The sequence below is a fragment of the Penicillium brevicompactum genome, assembly GCF_028827555.1.
Source record: "Penicillium brevicompactum strain IBT 35665 chromosome Unknown utg000001l_segment0_segment0, whole genome shotgun sequence".
In the NCBI taxonomy this organism is placed as follows: Eukaryota; Fungi; Ascomycota; class Eurotiomycetes; order Eurotiales; family Aspergillaceae; genus Penicillium; species Penicillium brevicompactum.
Window position 1 is genome coordinate 1,543,503 of NW_026623203.1, and position 13,705 is coordinate 1,557,207.

Here is a 13,705-nt window from a genome sequence, read left to right on the forward strand (position 1 = left end):
TTTCTTGCTGCAGATGACATGCAGAGTATTCCGTACCTCCATAGCGATCTGCGGTTATCCACTTCACATTGGGCAGCCTCCAATTGTCTTCATGCTTGTGATGTAATTTTTTTTAAGTCAAGCCCAGCTCAATATTGACAAAAATGACCTGTGCGTCAACTCTACGTTCAAGGAATATCAAAAGCTAAGATGATGAGTAAAGCAATCTAGAAGCGGAGCACTCCAGATGTCGTGATGGCCCCTAAAACCTCCCGTACCAGCCAAGTTCCGCCGCCGATTTGAAATCCGAATTAGGCCCCGCTCTCGAATCGTACTTCACTATATAGCACATCTTTGTTCTACCGTACATATATTTTCCAACTCTCTCAGCCTTGATATCGCACGTCGACCATCCACTCACCTCCCGTACACCCCGCATACTGCGTCCGATTGACGCTCCGTCCCCCACCATGATCGAACCATTCGAGGTTAGCATACCGGAGTGGCGCGCAACACCGGAAGCTTCAATACTGATGAGTCAAACCTACTTAGCTGACCTTCTCGGTCCCAATGCATTGCGAGGACTGTAATACATCTGTTTCTGCAGCTGTCAAGGCCCTTGACGGTACATATATGGTCGATATTCCCGCACCAGCCGAACTAACCCCACTATAGGAATCGAACAGATCCGCGGAGACCTCAAAGCCCAGACTGTTTGGGTGAAGGGTGTCGCACCCCCTAGCGCAATCGTATCTGCCATTGAAGATACAGGAAGAGACGCCATCCTCCGCGGTAGTGGTTCTACAGACAGTACGGAATCCCCGGCGCATACTCCACCCCGCATGACTATGCGATCTTTCCTTCCAAGGTTGTACTGATATCTGTCTAGGTTCGGCTGTTTGCATTCTCGAGACACATTCAAACACCGTTTCAAATAAAGTCCGTGGCCTGGCACGCATGGTCCAGGTCGCCCCTAGCATGACTCTAGTTGACCTGACGGTCAACGGCCTCGCGCCGGGACAGTACTCGGCTACAGTGAGACAGACAGGTGATATCTCACGGGGTGCCGAGTCCACCGGTGGTATCTGGGAGGCATTGAAGGAGAAGGTCACTGGCGCTAGCGCCAGTCCGGCCGAGAAGTCGCGGGGTATCTTTGGCAAGGTGGATGTTGATGAGAAGGGCCGCGGCAGTGTGTTCTTGGATCAACCAGTGGCGATTTGGGAATTGATTGGACGCAGTATGGTTCTCTCCAAGAGTATTGAGGGTCCATTCCAGCGCCAGGATGAAAACACTCTGGTTGGTGTCATTGCTCGTAGTGCGGGTGTGTGGGATAATGACAAGATGGTCTGCTCATGTTCGGGTAAGAACGTTTGGCAGGAGCGTCAGGAGCAAGTTGTCAATGGTATGGCTTAATTGAATGTTGATTAAGAGTAGCGTGGTGTTGGTGGTTGGTGGTGTGATGATTTGGTTGGAGATTTAATACCCAGTACATTGGCTTGAGGCAAGTCCAGAAAAGGAATCACATTTATACAAGCTCGAGTACACGCTCATGTGCGAAAAAAAAAAAAAAAGATGTAGCACCTGGGTGTAAAGGAAAAAGGCGTCAAACTACCAAGATCAGCGGGTAACAACCGGCATGTTTAATTTGATTCTGGATACACGTGAGGAGTTAACCTGTTTCAATGATACAATAACCTTGAGAATGTGAATCTCTGGAACCAATATTAGATAACGGTGTATTCAATGAGTACTAACTATGAAGTCCTAGAAGCCCTAAACGCCGCAAACCCAAGGAGTTGATGGTAATGATACAGTCACTCCAGCGTGACAAGCCTGAGAGCGACCAAAAAGTTTGTTTCTTCTGGAGAAAGTTTCCAGAATATGAAGCACGAACAAGAAGTAAGACCACTGCCTCCACTCAATAATATTTTGTGGGCAGAGTACAGCCCCCGGGGTAAAATTCGTCGTCGGTGAACTCGTCCTCGAAGTCTATCTGGCCATGAAGATCTCTTCCGACAGGATTCCGAGGGGCTGAGATGACATCTTGATTTTGAGCCAATGCTGCGCTTTTCATATTGTCATCCTTGCCGATACGATGTGTTGTCTTCACTGGCTGGTCTCCACGGTCAGGGTGGTGGCTATTGGTCTTTCCATCCACGAGGAAGAATTCATTCTGATCAGCTGTTGGGCTTGTGGTATAGAGGTTTGAGTTGATTGGGGACCACTGGTTTGACCACGGGTTACTTGATATCGACATCCTTGAGGTAATTTCTGTCGACGTCCAGTCGGGCGAGGTCGAGTTGGCGGGTGTGAACAGGGGATTCTCACACCCACTGCAACGAACTCCAAGCACATTACCTTGGGGTCCCAGATCATGGGGCAGTGAAGCAGGTGGGACGAAGGGAAAGGTGCCATAGCCAGCAATATGACTATGACTCTGCGGCTACACGGCGTAATGTTAGCAGGGCAAGAGATCAAGTCTCCAAAACTTACCGATAGCAAAGGCAGGAAGTCTCCTGTCATTGGAGCAGCGCCTAAAATTGGTTCGTATGTAGTTGATCTCTCAGAGCTGGGAGATCCTTCCTCGGGGGGTCCATCAGGAATTTCTAGATCGGAAGACGTATCACCGCTCAACAGCTGTGCTCCCTCTTGGGCCAAGGTGCTACTCTGCGGAGTTGCAAAAAGGCCAGACGAACTGGGACGGATTGTGTCATTGGTTTGCTCGATTCGTGAATGATCCTCAAACTCTTGATTGGAAGGCAGATCATGATCACTAGACTGGCTTACTTTGCCTTCTTTGGACCACTGAGCTAGCGTTTCTTGATAGATACCGGGGAACGCGAAGAGACATTCGGCAGAAGTCTCGGAAATTCCGTCGATCTCGCTGCTAATCTCGGGAACATCGTTGGGCAATGCGCGGATGTGGGTTTGAGCAGGGACGGTCTGAGAATTGACACCAGAGGCCTTTGGCATTGGTACCAACGGTGGCCCATGCTCGTGGGAAATGAGAGAAAGTGTACTTGAACTCTCCAGTGCGCTGCGCACCAAGTTTTCTGCTGCTGCGGGGAGTCTTGGCCCTGGAAGTGTCGTGCTTGTTGGGGACACTGGTGGATCGCTCATCCGATACATCTCAATCCCCAACTCTGGATCGTCTTGGGTGCTCGAAGTTTGTAACCCGGAGGAGTCAATGTGTCTCTGTCTCTCCCGTCTCAGAGCAACAGGGCTAACAAAGCTTCGCGACTCGCCGCCGATCTCGAAATCATCCTCCATAGTAGAATGGCGACGGACACCTGCCCTCAACGCCAATAGTCCCGACCTCGCTCGGCAGAAAGAGCGTCGCGAAAGGCTATGGGCCCACTTCATGGGTCGATGTGGGGGAGAGTCTGCGGAGGAAGAAGAAGATTCCTGGCGACGCCATGGGAAGACTGATACCTCTGGGTTGTGGCGAGGATCTCGTGGGTTAAACACCGGGTAATGTGCCTTCTCTTGGCAAGTTGGCTCATCCGAGTCTGGAATACAGCTTCACTTGGGTTAGCAGAAACTCCATCTTGTTGGATTCACATGCTACCTAGTCCTCTTCTTGGCCTGTTGGAACAACAGAGACAATGAGAAGGGCTTGCGAGTGCTTTCGGTTTGCGGAGAATCCATGATTGATACTGAGTAAGTGATATGAAGGAGGTTGGATGAAGACGAGGTTGAGACCTTTGAAGTCGAAGGTGCATGGTCGTGCTTTCCTCTTAAGCGTCAGGGTCAGTGCCTCTCACTCTTCTAAATCACCTCTCGATGTCTTTCTCAAATCTCTCTCGCCTTTCTTACAAAATGCCCAATTGTCTCTGTAGTCATCGCTTACTTCATCAATTGATATTGCCCAGGTGCACAATCCAATCTATTTCATCTGTACACAAAAAGGCAGATAGTTCCCCCCAAATGGCAGCTGTAAATGTGGTAGTTATACCTAGACAACAATAAATAATTGAAGAATGAACTTGACCATTCATGAAGTAAATATTGGAGCCCCAGAATAGCACAATGTAGAGTCAAACAATAGTATACCGGATGAAATGAGGAAGGCTGAAGCGTATAGATCCAACGAAGCACAGCCGGAAGAATTGGCGCTAGTCCAGAAGATCGGCGGGTTCTGCGCTAATCTCCGATTCCGAGCTTCTTCGCCCCCTTCAGCTTTCAGCTCTCATCACTTTTCATAATCGTCCCACCTTCGCCCCTACTGCTCTGTTTCTTTGATCCTCCTAGCTTGTTGAAATTACACATTCATCATGGTCAACGGAAAAGCCCTCTCCTTCGACGATATAATCAAGGCTGGTACGACGGCGCGCTCCACGCTTCGAACCCGATTCTAATACCTTCCTCTACAGATCGTCAGAAGAAGAAGCAAGAGGACCTCGCAAATCAGCTCCTAGGAAAGAATCGCAGATCTAGCACGCCTGGTTCAGGCTCAGGCGCCAACAAGAAAGGAGCCAGAACCCCAGCAGCTAAGCCTGGGAGCCTAGCAAGCAGGATCGGAGTGGCTAAGGTATGGATAATCTTCTCCTATCTGATTCGAGAATTCAATCTCACGCTCTTTCCTGATCCCACAGCGCTCATCCTCTGCCACCGGAAAGCCTGCCAACACCCCATCTCCATTAAACGGTCGATCGCGCGGCAACAATGGACGAAAAGATCGCGTCAGTGCAGAGCAGGTCTGGAAAGCATTTGATTCAGATGGTGGAAATGTGAACCCCCAGCCTCGCAACAACCGCAACAACCTGTCCATCAAGGGCGCTTCGGGTCCGTTTGTGGTGATCGCCCGAAACTTTGCGCCCGGGACCACGGCCGCTGATATCCAGGCTGCCCTCGAACCCTCTACGGGACAAATGCTCAGCTGTCGAATCATCGCAAGTAGCCCAAGTGTGGTTGCGGAACTTGCATACTCGGATAAGCCAGCTGCTGAGTTGGTCATTGCCAATTTCCACAACCAGCGCGTAAGTCTCGATTGATACCCAGCGTTGATTTAGGCAAATGCTGACATTTACACTATAGGCGGATGGAAGACTGCTTAGTTTCACCTTCAAGTCGGCCAAGGCCAACACCCCTGCAACTAGCCACGGCAACAACAATAATCACTTCACTGCGCTCCGGGAACAAGCTGATCGGGATCGAGTCCAGGCTCGTCGCGGTCCGGGCCCAAAAAATGATCTGATGGCACCGCAAGAAGACACCCGACCTAGTCTGTACAGCGACGAGATGATGGTGGACGCACCGGCGGAGAATGCACAGAGGAAGAACAACCAACGCAGATGGCGTCGTTGAAGCCTCATTTGTCGAAACGTCATTTTGAGACGACCGGCTCCAGGCGAGATCTCACCATCTAAGATCCAAGGAGAATCATGCCCCGTTTGAATTGTGATGAATTGTATGATATTGAGCAAGTGGGTTATGGACATCCTTACGCATATCATTCGGGGCACATTTTTACAACAAATAGCGACCAACAAAGTCCCAATATTATTTTCTTATCCACTTTGAGATCATCCACAAATTGGATTGAGTTTGGATGAATGTGCGACTGCGCGCCATGTGCCATTGTGACATGATTGTTCTCTACGCGTGAACGCACCACCTCCCACAGCCCATGAAATGGAATGGGACGTTGGAGGCAAGCGGTTCTTGGCGACCAGACCTCGATATCCTCTTCTTTCTTCCATTTTGCGTCTTGGCTGGAAATGTTCAGATCCCGTTCCAGTATGCATTGCATGCAAAAATTATCATCTGCCCTTTTTGGGAATAACGGTCAAAATTTTGGCCGTAGCTCGAAATTGCACCACAGAAGGGGCGAAAGCACTACTAGCACTCGCCATACATTTCACTCTTGCTCTTCCAGTGACTGTCAACCGCCGTCAAATGCCTCTGGGCGGCTGGTTGATAAGAACAGGATCCAATTGAATACTAGGTAATTTTGAGACGTATTGATACAGCTGCCATCTGGGATTATGGCCGAGCAGCATTGCACATTGGAAACTAGTCACGTTCGAAAGGTGCTTCTAACGGCTTACAGACTGACCTCCTAAACGCTTTCTCGGTTCTTCCGATGAAACAATAGTCTAGCACACCAATCTTGTAGTACACTGGAGGGTCGCGACCGCCTCAGAACGCGACCATTGAGAACATTTTGGCCGGATATCAAAGAGAAATTGGCCGACACAGACCTCGGGATGTTCACATCCCAATACTGATCGAGCGGTGATGCATCAATCCGCCTTCATGTGCTGAACCTTTTCGAAGGCTCTCCAAATCTCGGTAAAGCTTTGCTTCATGTAGTCTAGAGAATGTTAGTGTCGACACTTTTGTGAATGGGCTTATACATACAACAGCCAATCACAATCCAAATGAAGTTGAAGAAGAAATAGTAGAACCAGAAATAATATCCTTCGGGCCGACAATAAGAGATCTCAAGCAAGCTTGTAGCGTAGTATAGCACGTCGCCATAGACCTGACCTAATGAAAGGATAATCTGCAGCGCATGTCGCATGGGATGCTGTACCACAATGCAATAGGCAATGAGAAAGGCCAGAGGTCCCCAGCAAAACTGTTCGACTTTGTCAGAGTGGCTCGCGAGGTTGCATCACATCAAAGGGATTCCATACCGCTGTGACAGCCTCCATACTGATCAAGAAGGCATCTGAGGTCAGATAGCGGGAGTCAGAGAGTGAGTATTCTTTCCATAGCTGGTCGAACAGTCCTTGTCGGCCGGCAATTGTTGCATTGTAAACCACGAAATGGGCTTCGAAGAACAAGTGGATGCATCCCGCTGTTTCGAATTAGCAGGCATGTTCTACTCTGACATTGAAAAAGCAGGGTATAACATACTCAGGCACATCCAAACAAAGGCAACATGATCTGTGGTCTTCAGGGCCGGTCGTAGACGGGTGATCAAGCCAAATGATCCCACAATAACAACTGCCCACAAGACACCAAATTGCGAGATCAGCGAAAGTACCGAGCTCTCATTGGCAACATAGTGAGGCAACTGTATAGAAAGTGGGTAGTACCCGTGGGCAACGATAGTCGAATTCATCTTGTACACTTGCCCTGGTGTTAGTGTATAGATCTGGGGATATAGATGCAGCTCCCAAGATAGAAGTATTATAAATTCAGTGGATTTGAGAGGTTGTGAGGGATCCAGATCACCTCCTTATCCGGATCAGACCACTCAGTAATCACTTGGTTCGCGCCAAGTTAACAGAGTAGATTGGGTTCCTCCATTTCATGAATGAATGATCTTGGCAGTCTATGTCCTATCACACTTCACATTGTACAGAAAGAGCCCCTTTTCCCAAAGCTCTTGTTGATATTATGATATTTTCTTTCTAATTGGATAACCTTCGAATCATAATTGAAAGATTTTGTTTAGTGAGACAACAAACAACACGCATAACGAAAAGTAATTCTGCGGTGTCCGCGGGCTCCGAGGTAAACACAATGCGATATTGTGGGGATTTGCATTTCTCGCAGTCTGACAGGCTCGCCGATCATCTGGACCGGTCGATGGATTCGGGACCCGCGGGATCCGACGCGCTCACTGCAAAGTAAGGGTCCTGATGGGGTTTCAGGATTCCAATGACGAAATAACCCCTGAGAAGCTTGTCTCAGCTCTTCGCACTACTTTCGATCCCCAATTTGCCGACAGCAGCCTATAATTCTGCAAACGGCCACGATGGCTTCGGAAAATAATGATGTCAATCTTCGCAGCGATATCAATTTCATAGAAACCCCCAAACCTAAGCCTTCCAACTTTGCAACAACGGAAGGCTGCGGGATTCCCACAACAGACGTTAGTCTTGCATGTTTTCCCACTCAACCGAATAAACTGCTAAATATTCCCAGTCACCAGCTATCCACAATGCCCCTCTGCCGGCAGAGGGTGCTGGCAATGAGAGCTTCTCCAATGGCTTGTTGCTTGGTGCTCTAGTTGGAGTCCCGACCCTGCTCACATATATTCTGGGCGGTGGCTTCAAGACCAGAATCTTTTTCGGCCTCATCACCGGTCTGCCAGTGCTGATCGGGTTCTGGGCTTGGAAATCGACATCCAGCCCCCGCCTCAATGAGAAGGTCAAATTGCCCGGTCGGCCCGTAGAGCACTATGTGACATTCAAAAACGAGGCGGACCGTGCTAAATGGCATGGCAGAAACCGCATTCCTATGCAGACTTTCTGTGAAATGTATCTCAATGGCGCAGTGGATTTCAATGGTGACTGTCTTGACGTGCTGGAATACCGACACGACTGGGCACACTTTGGATTCACCTGGGATCTATTCAAATTCATCTTCTTGACCTTTGCGAGAGACGTTCTCTTCCACACCAAGTCGCAGGACGAAGAGCAGATCCGCCCAAATTACGACCGTGGCAATGATCACTATGCCTGGTTCCTCGGTCCTCGCATGATCTACACATCTGGTATCATCTCCGACACGGAGCGCGAAGAAACCCTCGAAGAGATGCAAGACAACAAGATGGCAGTTGTGTGCGAAAAGCTCGCACTCAAGAAAGGCGAGACCATGCTGGATATCGGCTGTGGTTGGGGAACTTTGGCCAAGTTCGCGAGTCTCAACTACGGAGCAAATGTTACCGGTCTTACTATCGCGAAACACCAAACGGCATGGGGAAATGATGCCCTTCAGAAGGCCGGTGTGCCCGAATCCCAAAGCCGCATTCTGTGCATGGACTACCGCGACATTCCTCGTACGAAATACGATAAGATCACACAGCTGGAGATGGGTGAACACGTTGGAATCCGGAAACTCACTGGATTCTTCCGCCAGTGTTATGACATGTTGGAGGACGATGGTGCTATGTATGTGCAGCTGTCTGGTCTTAGACAAGCTTGGCAATATGAGGACTTTATCTGGGGCTTGTATCTGAACAAGTATATCTTCCGTGGTGCGGATGCCTCGACTCCTCTTTGGAACTACGTGCGATCATTGGAGCGCGCCGGCTTCGAGATCAAGGGGTAAGTTGTCCAAGTGTTTGAAAGACCCCCATTTTGGATAAGTCTAACAAAATATTCTAGTGTCGACACCGTGGGAGTCCATTATTCTGGAACACTCTGGAGATGGTACCGTAACTGGCTTGGAAACACCGATACAATCAAGGCTAAGTATGGTGATCGATGGTTCAGAGTAAGTCTTTTTTCCATGTTCAGCCGGATTGGTCTAACTTTTTCATAGATCTGGGAGCTCTTTCTTGCCTGGTCAGTCATTGCCTCCCGCCAAGGCAGTGCGACTTGTTTCCAAATTCTTGTTGTCAAGAATTTGAACTCCACGCACCGTGTCAATGGAATTGCGTCTCAGTTTGGCTTGTCTGCCGCTCTTGAGTCGAGCAGAAAAGCCGGAAAGTCCAAATTGCCAGCAGTGTAGGCTGTTCATGGATCAATGAGGCCCTACAAGCATTTCCTGCCGTTTACGGTCAGGTAAGCTCAAGGCTATGTGAGAATTGGGGAATCAAAGCCTGTCAAGAAGGTCCAAATATCACGATCCCATAAATTTGCACCGAGACCTTGTGCAAAAAAAACAAGCAAAACAATAAAAGAAATAAAGAGTACCATGTATGGTCTAGGGACTAAGACTTTAACCTACTAGATCTATCTTTCTTATACATGTTAAATTGAGTTATTCAACTGGCCTTCCAAGACTTTTTGGGGACAGGGGAAGTATCACGTCCTACTTAGGGCTTCAGTGTATGCGGATGGCTATTTTTGGACTAGCGTGTGAGGACGATAAGATAAGGTCACGTGTTACGGAGGTTTTGCGGAGAGATTTGGAAAGACATCCATTGAACTCGTTATAATTGCAATTTTGCTTGAGCCTAGGTCATTTGTTGTCTCTGCTGAACTCAGAGCTGCGAGTCATTCAGTTTATCCTGGCAAACAACATACAAGCTCAGCTCCCAGGGCAAAGTCAAGATTGAGCCAACATGAACCCAACCGCCAGGCGCGTTGCGTCGCATGTTTTCCGCAGGCCTCGTACCACAGCTATTCCAAGATGCACAAGACGATGGAACTCAACATTTGAACAGAGAGAATGGTCAACACCATTGGCCAAACAATTGGCCAGTGTCATGAAGGTAGTTGCGCTCTAGAACATGTCTGCTTGAACCCAATTTCGCTAACTATTGCTCTCATCAAGGTCACTGGCCCCGTCCCCATTGCAGCTTTCATGCGACAGGTCCTGACCTCCCCGGATGGCGGATACTACACAACTCGAGGAGAGGGTGGGGGTGTTTTTGGCAAGAATGGCGATTTCGTTACTTCGCCTGAGATCTCCCAGGTCTTTGGTGAGCTGATTGGTATATGGACGGTGGCGGAGTGGATGGCTCAGGGCCGTACAAGAAGTGGCGTCCAGCTCATGGAGGTTGGTCCTGGAAAGGGAACTTTGATGGACGACATGCTGCGGGTGAGTTGTTACAGCTAAACGCGTGTGTCTGGGGATCTATTGCTGACCGATCGCATAGACATTCCGAAACTTCAAAAGCTTCTCCTCCAGCGTTGAAGCCATATATCTGGTCGAGGCCAGTGGAACCCTCCGTGAGGTGCAAAAACGCCTGCTCTGCGGCGAGGAGGCTGCAATGGAGGAGACTGATATCGGCCACCGGAGTAAATGCAAGTATTTCGATGTGCCTATTGTCTGGGTCGAGGATATTCGTCTTTTGCCACAAGGTTAGTGATTGACCCGCTCTGTAGTTTCTTGTTGAGTACTGACCGGAGACATCGGCAACCTAAAGAGGAGGGCAAGACACCTTTCATCTTTGCACACGAATTCTTTGATGCACTGCCAATCCATGCATTCGAGTCTGTTCCGCCAGCCCCAGAGAACCAGCAGACATATGAGCCTCGGAAAATCATGACCCCAACCGGTCCAGCAGAACTACATAACCCACCTAAGGCTGCGAACACCCCGCAGTGGCGCGAGCTAATGGTGACATTAAACCCCAAGGCCGTGGAAGAGAACATAGAAGGAGAGCCCGAGTTCCAATTAACAAAGGCCAAAGCCTCCACTCCCTCTTCCCTGGTTATTCCAGAGATTTCTCAGCGCTACCGAGCACTCAAGTCTCAGGCGGGCTCAACTATTGAGATCAGCCCGGAGAGTCGAATCTATGCCGCAGACTTTGCGCGTCGGATTGGTGGCAGTGCCTCCGCCGCAAACGCCTTGAAGAAGAACCCGGCTTCCAACACGGCTGCTCAATTCAACAAGAAAACACCTTCAGGCGCAGCTCTTATTATGGACTACGGAACCCTGTCCACTATTCCAATCAACTCGCTCCGAGGAATCAAGAGTCACGAGAAGGTGGCCCCTCTTTCAGAGCCTGGGCGCGTGGATGTCAGTGCAGACGTGGATTTCACCTCGCTGGCTGAAGCAGCCATTGAAGGCAGTGATGGCGTTGAGGTCCATGGACCCGTTGAACAGGGTGATTTCCTCGGTGCTATGGGCATCGAGGAGCGCATGCGCCAACTTCTTCGTAAAGTGCCCGACGACGAGCACAGAAAGACGCTAGAGACTGGCTGGAAGCGTCTCGTGGAGAAGAATGGCGGCTCCATGGGCCAGATCTACAAGGTCATGGCCATTCTTCCTGAAAATGGTGGCAAGCGCCGACCTGTCGGGTTTGGCGGGGGTATTTCTATGTAAAGCTCTCTCGCTGTATTTCTATTAGATTAGATATCTGTCATTGTACATTATATGATCCAGCATAGCGCACTCAACAAGCGAAGAATTTGCCGGACAAGATTTAATTGTGATGGCCTTGGAATGTGTGTGGACTGAATCCAAGCAAAATGAGCAAGAAATGAGCCCCATCGATGCGGCTCGACTAATTGGTATCTCTCTAAGAACAATTCATAAACGACATAAATCTGCACGATGCAAAAGTGACCCTAGTCCCGTTGACTTCGAATCAACTCAATATTCTTCCCAGATATCAGCAGCAAATGCCTCGGTCAGCTTGGCATCATTGCCATACTTCTGCTGCCACTCCACGAATCCACCCTCCAGCACAAAGACTTGCTGGGGTTGGTCCTGGCCTAGCGCGCTTTCACGTTCACGTGCATAGCGAAGGGCCGCGGAGGGACCGCGTTGCTGGCTCAGTGCACAGTGAAAGACAACCATCTTCTTGTCCTTGAGGGTGCGAATCAGTTCGGGCATGCGCACATCGAGCGTTGAGCTGGGGACCCAAGTTGATGAGCGAATGTGACCGCCGACATGATCTGTTCAGAAGTTTAGGACCAGTTTCAGATTTTGTTTATAGATATGCCATGCTCACCAGAATCTCTAACATCAACGATGGCTAGGTCGGATGGCTCGCCAGTTGAGAGTAGGGCCGCAAGAGCATCGCGGCCCATGCGGGGGGAGAGTTGCGATGGAGATAGAAGACATCGAGCGTCTTGGTCAAGATAGCCAAAGGCGCGATTGAATATTATTTGTGAGTAGTTCAAGAAGTAATTGAAAAGATTAATCAAAGAGTTACGTACTGATCTTGAACTGTAGAAAATGCGCATTGAAGCATGGCTCACGTGATCTTCAATTCCTTTCCAATCGGGGGACGCTGATTTTCCGTCGCGGCAACTTCGAGCATCCCGATTTCCAGCACACATACGCCAACCTAATTCCTGGAGCTCAATTACGACAGGCAGAGCAATCCACTATTCAAGACCTGTCAATTCCACACGAGTGTGTCCCTCCACGATGGACTGCCGCCTGCTGGCCCGCGGCCTCCGCGCCAGGCCAACCCCATTCCTCCAACAAACCCAAGCACTCCCCCGATTCTCCCTTCTTAACGTGCGCTACAACTCCTCCGACTCCTCACCAAGCACCCCACCAAGCCCTAAAGCCGCCGAAAGCAAACCCCAACCCCCGGCACCCAAGCCGGCCTCGGACTTCGATGCCATTCTCAACAGGCTCGACCTCAACCAACGACCGCGTGAAAATGCCGCTCTCCAGAGCTCCTTTATGACCTCCTTCAACCGGGTAATTAACCCAAATTTACGGTCCGCGTCTCGCGCAGCTCCGCCAGTCCGCAAGGTCGAGATGAAGCTCGGACCTACTCTTGGTCGACAGATTCCAGTTGAGCCTGAGCGTGGCGTTGATCTCGGCAGTGCGCTCCGCAAGCTTGGTCAGACAATTGGCCAGAACAGGATTCGTCAGGACTCTCTTGCGCAGCGTTTCCATGTTCGCAAGGGTATGGTGCGCAAGCAGAAGAAGATGCAGCGCTGGCAGAAGCTTTTCAAGGTCTCATTCCAGGATACTGTGAAGAAGATCCAGCGTATGCAGGCGCAGGGCTGGTAGTTTGATACGACTGCCCTTTTTTGTTGTTACTTTGGGCTTGTCCACTCGGCTTCTGTGTATATACCGAGGCTGGTGCAGGTGATGGCTGAGGTGGACAGAGTGACGGCCTGAAAATTGTTTTCATTTGTTTACTTGTACAATTATTGTCTAGGTATCTTGATTTGTTTGTTGAATTTGGCTCTTGCATTAGATACGGAATGCATTGGATTTGGTTGACTCCAGACACTGGTTATTCGAAAGCCTGCCCAGCAGATGATCTACCGATAACACAATCCTCCAGAATTCCTGGGATAGGTGGGTATTGGACTATCGGTTGTAAACTAACCTGGGCATAGAATTAATGACTTGGGTAATTTCGCACTCAGTCCGCTGAGTACTGCCGTGAAAATAGCACATA

At 49.6% G+C, this 13,705-nt stretch overlaps 8 protein-coding genes across 8 annotated transcripts; 5 read left to right on the forward strand and 3 right to left on the reverse strand.

The window, feature by feature from the left end:
* Nucleotides 1–449: 449 nt before the first annotated feature.
* N7506_000350 (copper chaperone CCS1) lies at nt 450–1,392 on the forward strand (the record flags this gene model as incomplete). Its single annotated transcript, XM_056949646.1, has 4 exons — nt 450–467; nt 532–604; nt 655–789; nt 869–1,392. The coding sequence occupies 4 exons, from the start codon at nt 450–452 to the stop codon at nt 1,390–1,392; spliced, it is 750 nt and encodes a 249-aa protein (XP_056815561.1).
* Nucleotides 1,393–1,897: 505 nt separating this feature from the next.
* On the reverse strand, nt 1,898–3,249 carry N7506_000351 (uncharacterized protein; the record flags this gene model as incomplete). The annotated part of the gene is made up of 2 exons (XM_056949647.1): nt 1,898–2,422; nt 2,473–3,249. The coding sequence occupies 2 exons, from the start codon at nt 3,247–3,249 to the stop codon at nt 1,898–1,900; spliced, it is 1,302 nt and encodes a 433-aa protein (XP_056815562.1).
* A 1,004-nt stretch (nt 3,250–4,253) lies between these two features.
* N7506_000352 (uncharacterized protein) lies at nt 4,254–5,286 on the forward strand (the record flags this gene model as incomplete). Its single annotated transcript, XM_056949648.1, has 4 exons — nt 4,254–4,299; nt 4,353–4,510; nt 4,575–4,958; nt 5,017–5,286. 4 exons carry the CDS (start codon nt 4,254–4,256, stop codon nt 5,284–5,286), a joined length of 858 nt encoding a protein of 285 aa, XP_056815563.1.
* A 938-nt stretch (nt 5,287–6,224) lies between these two features.
* Nucleotides 6,225–7,051, reverse strand: N7506_000353 (EXPERA domain-containing protein; the record flags this gene model as incomplete). Its single annotated transcript, XM_056949649.1, has 4 exons — nt 6,225–6,295; nt 6,343–6,562; nt 6,621–6,784; nt 6,844–7,051. The coding sequence occupies 4 exons, from the start codon at nt 7,049–7,051 to the stop codon at nt 6,225–6,227; spliced, it is 663 nt and encodes a 220-aa protein (XP_056815564.1).
* A 639-nt stretch (nt 7,052–7,690) lies between these two features.
* N7506_000354 (uncharacterized protein) lies at nt 7,691–9,390 on the forward strand (the record flags this gene model as incomplete). The annotated part of the gene is made up of 4 exons (XM_056949650.1): nt 7,691–7,807; nt 7,861–8,984; nt 9,045–9,153; nt 9,202–9,390. 4 exons carry the CDS (start codon nt 7,691–7,693, stop codon nt 9,388–9,390), a joined length of 1,539 nt encoding a protein of 512 aa, XP_056815565.1.
* A 556-nt stretch (nt 9,391–9,946) lies between these two features.
* N7506_000355 (uncharacterized protein) lies at nt 9,947–11,655 on the forward strand (the record flags this gene model as incomplete). The annotated part of the gene is made up of 4 exons (XM_056949651.1): nt 9,947–10,096; nt 10,159–10,425; nt 10,484–10,688; nt 10,754–11,655. 4 exons carry the CDS (start codon nt 9,947–9,949, stop codon nt 11,653–11,655), a joined length of 1,524 nt encoding a protein of 507 aa, XP_056815566.1.
* A 270-nt stretch (nt 11,656–11,925) lies between these two features.
* N7506_000356 (phosphatase YCH1) lies at nt 11,926–12,365 on the reverse strand (the record flags this gene model as incomplete). The annotated part of the gene is made up of 2 exons (XM_056949652.1): nt 11,926–12,230; nt 12,287–12,365. 2 exons carry the CDS (start codon nt 12,363–12,365, stop codon nt 11,926–11,928), a joined length of 384 nt encoding a protein of 127 aa, XP_056815567.1.
* Nucleotides 12,366–12,708: 343 nt separating this feature from the next.
* N7506_000357 (mitochondrial 37S ribosomal protein bS21m) lies at nt 12,709–13,308 on the forward strand (the record flags this gene model as incomplete). Its single annotated transcript, XM_056949653.1, has 1 exon — nt 12,709–13,308. One exon carries the CDS (start codon nt 12,709–12,711, stop codon nt 13,306–13,308), a length of 600 nt encoding a protein of 199 aa, XP_056815568.1.
* Between the last annotated feature and the right edge of the window lie 397 nt (nt 13,309–13,705).